Source organism: Poecilia latipinna, unplaced genomic scaffold (genome assembly GCF_001443285.1).
Source record: "Poecilia latipinna isolate Pla-1442-1.1 unplaced genomic scaffold, P_latipinna-1.0 Scaffold1289, whole genome shotgun sequence".
Classification (NCBI taxonomy): domain Eukaryota; kingdom Metazoa; phylum Chordata; class Actinopteri; order Cyprinodontiformes; family Poeciliidae; genus Poecilia; species Poecilia latipinna.
Window position 1 is genome coordinate 180,811 of NW_015113905.1, and position 5,183 is coordinate 185,993.

The window sequence follows — 5,183 nt, forward strand, 5'->3', positions numbered from 1 at the left end:
CCCCAAAGATTTTATATTATAAAAAAATGTTTTGGAAAAAAATGGGAGAATTTTTAAAAAAAAAAAAAAAAAAAAAAAAAAGACAGAACAAGTCATTGTGACACAATGATGACCCCAAGAAATAAATCCACCAAGGAGTGACTGAGTATGGTGTTAAATTTGTTTCACAATTATTCAATCAAAAAAATACATATATATCACACTAGTATTCAATCAAAAAAATTATTTGACATGATTTTTCTTTGATTGAATAATTGTGAAACAAATTGAACTCCATAACTGAGAGCTAAGAAATGAAAACTCTTGGAATGGTCAAGTCAAAGCGCAGATCTAGATGTCTTTGTGAAGCTGATAACGTTGACAAAACAGCTTGTTTTATCAATTAAACATTGCATTTATTCTAAGATTAGAGATGTTTTTCACGTGGTATAATAAACTTCCATGGTGTTGTACAACAATAAAATTAATTTTTTTTTCTCTCGTCGCTGTTCATTCAGAAGCTGTATATAAATTACAAATGTAGGAAATAATCCTACTCACTGGTCCGTTTATTTTAAGACTTTTATTTTGAAGCCCTTAAAGTTATTGAGTAGTTCTTCCTGGTTGAAGGGCAGATAGGAAGAAAGGACGAGTCATTTGTGAGTATTTACAGTCTGCTCCCAGTTTCATATTTAGTTTTATTCTTAGCACTCGGTTTTATGTCATAACTTATTATTCTAATATCTCACTAGAAGAAATATGATCCCTTATATTAATTTAGTCAGTGTCAGCTATGTTATGGCTTCCTGGGGCTCAGAAGTTAGTTTGAGTCACTCTGTTTAGAGATCAGCAATCTTACAGGCTTTAAGCTGCATATAAAACACCTTTCTGTTATTTCAGTTGTTTATAGAGGACATCTCTTGACTGAGACATTAACCTGAGACTATTTTAGATTGAGTGTTTCATAAGCATCGCAAGTTAGTTGCTCAGATCTTTAAGTGAATTTCTGATCAATCTACAGAAGGAACAAGATTTTATTAGGCACAGAAAATACATTTTTTTCCCCGCCACACTGTCTGGTAAGAGTTCAGACTATTTACTTGTTGAATTGAACTGTAATGTATAAACAGAGTCCTGATGTCACCTCCTGGATATTTGAAGGTTTTTGGTGCTGGTGTTTTCCGTCAGTCAGTTTGTTCAGGCATGTTGGCGGCAGCATCAAGCTTTGAGGATGTTGAACTACCATCAGCCGTTGTCTGAATGTTTCTAAATGTGTTCTTATCCCAGCAGGAGATGGCAGACAACAAACCATGGGTTCTGATCTCAGAGATTGGGGACAAGGGTTTTCATGAGGACGTCGTTGACATTATCAATCAACACTTCCACATCGTCTGCCTCAAGGAGTTCCTACAAAACCCGGCCCTGCACGGCCCTAAAATCCAGGGCATGTTTATGTGGAACTTCAGTCCCGCGGCCGAGCCTTCCCTGTTGAGCTGCCTGCCATCGCTGAAGGTGATCGCCAACGGAGGAGTGGGCATCGACCATCTGGATGTGCCGTACATCAACAGCTTTGGGGTGAAGGTCACCAACACTCCCGGCGTGGTGAGCGACGCCACTGCAGACATGGCCATGGCGCTCCTTCTGGCTTCAGCACGGACGGTTATAGAGGGTGAGAGCAATACTTTCCCCTCTTATAATTGTTCTCACTCCTAAAATACCTCATGATGTACTGCTCACTTCAGCTCGGGGTCAAAGTGGATAAAGACTGAGCTATATGGATACAAAGTGTAAGAAAAATGAACACAGTACCAACAATGGAGCATGGTAGTGGCTGGATTGTGCTGTGATGTTGTCTCAGTACCAAAAGGTGGATTGGACAGGGATGAAAGTTGGGCACAACTGGGTGTTCAACAACAAGAAGAAAGAATTTTGCAAAAAAAAAAAAAGGGGGAAAAAATCAAATGGGTTCTGAAGAAGTACAGAAAATGGAAATAACCAGCACGCCTAAAATACATAAAAAGGTTTCAATGTGGAAAAATTGCTGAGAAATGGGTGTTTCACTAGGTCACATGTGTCAGACTCAAGGCCGGGGGCCAAATCTGGCCCGCTTCAGCTTTTTATGTGGCCCTACAGGCTCCAAATTACATCAATAATTTCCTCCAGTTTTTCACAAATCCTCAAAATCAACAGATCCCCACGTTTTTTCTGATCTCATTGCAAGTGTTTCTCAAAATTGGTCAAAAACATTGCGTTTAAGTGACTACTGCCCCAGCCTTACTTGATGTCAAGTAATAAAAAGTCACATGTAACATCATACATTAACTCAAATATCATATAAATTCCTTACAAATACTCATAAATTAGCATCACGTTGCAAAAGAAACACAAAAACAATCACAAACTCCCAGAGGAACTGCTATTGGTTAATATTTTAACAGTTTAATGGCTTTTATCAATAGATTCTGGCACAACCGGCCCTTTAAGAACATCCAGATTTTTGATGTGGCCCAAAGTGAAAATGAGTTTGTCACCCCTGCAGTAGGTAGTCATCCCAAACACACATTGAAAATACCTTTTCTGATGGTAAAAACAGGCGAACACCGCACTCAAGAAATAGCCATGCCCTTAACCTGCTAAGAAGATTGATCAAATATTCAGCTGGTTATGTAAAAAGCTATAAAAGATTCACATTTTGTTAATGGACATTTACCCTATTGTGATGGTCCAACCAGTCAAGGACAAGGACAAAGGCATATATAAAAAAAATATCTTCTATTTATTTTTCCCAAAAACATCTTAACAAAAGGATTCAACAACCAATCTAAAAAAAATATAACAAAATGGGCCCAAAAGAAATCAACTAAGGCAAACCTAACTCAAGATAACAAACCAACAACTGCCCTCACACAATGAACACACAGGGGAATTTATACAAACAGGCTAGCCTACACAAACGAGGAGGGGTAGGGACAAAGACAAATAATATATAAACATAAATGACTAAATTAAACTAAAACACTTTGACTTAAACACCACTATAAACCCAAATAACCTAACACAAAAAAGGTTTTAACAATTATGCCATTAGTGGAGAGAGGCAGATTTTTTCCACATCACGTCCCCTGCTTCCAGCAGCCTGATGGACTTTTCCACTTCCTTGTTTTCCTTTCAGCCAACCCCCTTCTGTCAGCCAGTCCTTAAACTCAGCAATCAACATAATTAATGATCTTAAATAAGCATAAGGCATTTACTAAATGTGTGCACCCAAATTAGTAAACAACCCAATGCAATAACCACCACCAAAGAAAACCCACCAAAAAAAAAGTGAAAATCTAAATATATTATATGAAAACATTTAAATAAATACTAACACTGAGGAAAAGGTGGAGGAACCTCCACACCTATAATTAATGGGATCATGTATAATTTAAATCTATAGATCTATATATTTAAAGAAAATTTAAATCTCTTTAAAGAAATTTAAATTTCTTTAAATCTATAGATTTAAAGAAAATCTATAGATCTATAGGTCTGTACCCACGCCTTTTTTTTTAGCTCTACCATCAATCCACAGTGCAAATAGAGATACTCAAACTTAGATGTTTAAATAAAATTATTACGTAATTAAAAGCCCAGAATTAAACAGACATTTATTTCCCTATGATGAGTGGGTATGTAAACTTTTGACCACATGTGTAGGTTTCTGTTAATGATCTGAAAGCTTGGGAACGTTTTTTTCTGGTTCCTGTCTCTGCAGGTCACCTGATATCAGTTGATTCTAAGACCACCCATGTACCACAAAGCCTTATGGGAGTTGAAGTAACAGGTTCAACTCTGGGGATCATTGGAATGGGACACATCGGGTACAAAGTTGCTCAGAGAAGCAAAGGTTTCAACATGAGGATCCTTTACCACAACAGAAACAGAAGGTCAACTTTCGGACCGCGATGTGTCAACCCAAGAAACGGAGGCGGCTCATAAGATCTTTTATTCTTCTGTTGTTTAGAAGTGTCGAAGATGAGCAAGCGGTCGGGGCAAGTTACTGCGAGAAACTGGACGACCTGCTGAAAGAGTCCGATTTCGTGGTGGTGGTGGTGAACCTGACCCCTGACACCACCGGCCTCATCAGCCACAGAGAGCTGTCGCTCATGAAACCCACAGGGACACTTGTAAATGTCAGCAGAGGTAAATCTTTCTCCTGGACTGAAAACTCAGAAGAACTCGCTCCTCTACCAATCTGAATCGTTTAATGTTTCAGGTCTGGTTGTGGACCAGGACGCTCTAGTCAAAGCCCTGATGTCTGGAACGATACGAGCTGCAGCTTTAGACGTCACTCACCCCGAACCACTACCCAGGTACCCTCTATTTTAAACTCTTCCTTTGTTGACACATTATTGCTAATGTTAGCTTCATCTGATGGGTCTGTGCAGGGATCATCCACTCCTCACCCTCCCCAACGTGCTGATTACGCCCCACATCGGGACCAACACTCGTGGGACAATAAGAAAGATGGTGCAGATGATGGTAGACAATGTTTTGGCAGCAGTGAAAGGCTTAGCTGTTCCTAATGAGGTCAAAGCAAAATAAGTTCATATTCTGGTGATGAGATCAAGAAAATATAATTTTTTTGTCCTTTTTACTTGGAACTTTCACATGTTGAGCCAATTCTTTGACATTTTGAGCTGCGATCCTGTCAGTTTTAGTCCTGCTGTTACTCAGGAAGACATTTATGGGCAGAAAATATTTCTCCTCATAATAACTGTTTTTTTTGTGCGTCATAAAGCAGGCACGATAAATCTACTGTATCTTCTTGCCATTTATTCACTACCTTTATTGCTATACATATAATTAAAAATAAATATAAATAAAATTATGAACTTAAATTTATCATTAATGCATAGTGTTTTCCTCTTCAGTGTGATTTAAGAGAGCTGCATAATTATTGTGGTGTTGTAGATTTTTTTCAAATTATCCATCCATCCATCATCCATCCATTTTCTTCCGCTTATCTGTGGTTAGGTTGGGTTTTTTCAAATTAATATTAAATAAATATTTTCCTTCTTTTGCTTATTGTTGTTTTTTATAGGGATCGTGAAGAGTCTAATCAGAATCTTTAACCAAATTTATTCAGTTGAAGTTTTTTTTTTTCTAATTAATGTCATCATAATGATGATGGTGTATGTTTTAGTCTTTGTGTACGGTGG

General features: G+C 37.8%; 1 protein-coding gene and 1 long non-coding RNA gene across 10 annotated transcripts in view; one reads left to right on the forward strand and one right to left on the reverse strand.

The window, feature by feature from the left end:
- Positions 1 to 4,846, forward strand: part of LOC106961325 (probable 2-ketogluconate reductase) — a 10,533-nt gene extending 5,687 nt beyond the window's left edge. For 3 of the 9 annotated variants that reach the window (XM_015054971.1, XM_015054979.1, XM_015054972.1), the window contains 5 exons: positions 1,267 to 1,648; positions 3,737 to 3,908; positions 3,986 to 4,164; positions 4,238 to 4,334; positions 4,410 to 4,846. In XM_015054971.1, the coding sequence (XP_014910457.1) occupies positions 1,267 to 1,648; positions 3,737 to 3,908; positions 3,986 to 4,164; positions 4,238 to 4,334; positions 4,410 to 4,566 (987 nt within the window). In that variant the 3' untranslated portion in view covers positions 4,567 to 4,846. Of the gene's footprint in view, positions 1 to 611; positions 639 to 667; positions 1,059 to 1,266; positions 1,649 to 3,736; positions 3,909 to 3,985; positions 4,165 to 4,237; positions 4,335 to 4,409 lie in introns of those variants that run through there. The other 6 variants (XM_015054973.1, XM_015054974.1, XM_015054976.1 and 3 more) reach the window with 5 other exon arrangements.
- Positions 2,406 to 3,422, reverse strand: LOC106961327 (uncharacterized). Its single transcript, XR_001427750.1, has 2 exons — positions 3,381 to 3,422; positions 2,406 to 2,690 (listed from the first exon to the last, which is right to left on the reverse strand). It is a non-coding gene; the product is annotated as an uncharacterized LOC106961327 (long non-coding RNA).
- Positions 4,847 to 5,183: the final 337 nt, after the last annotated feature.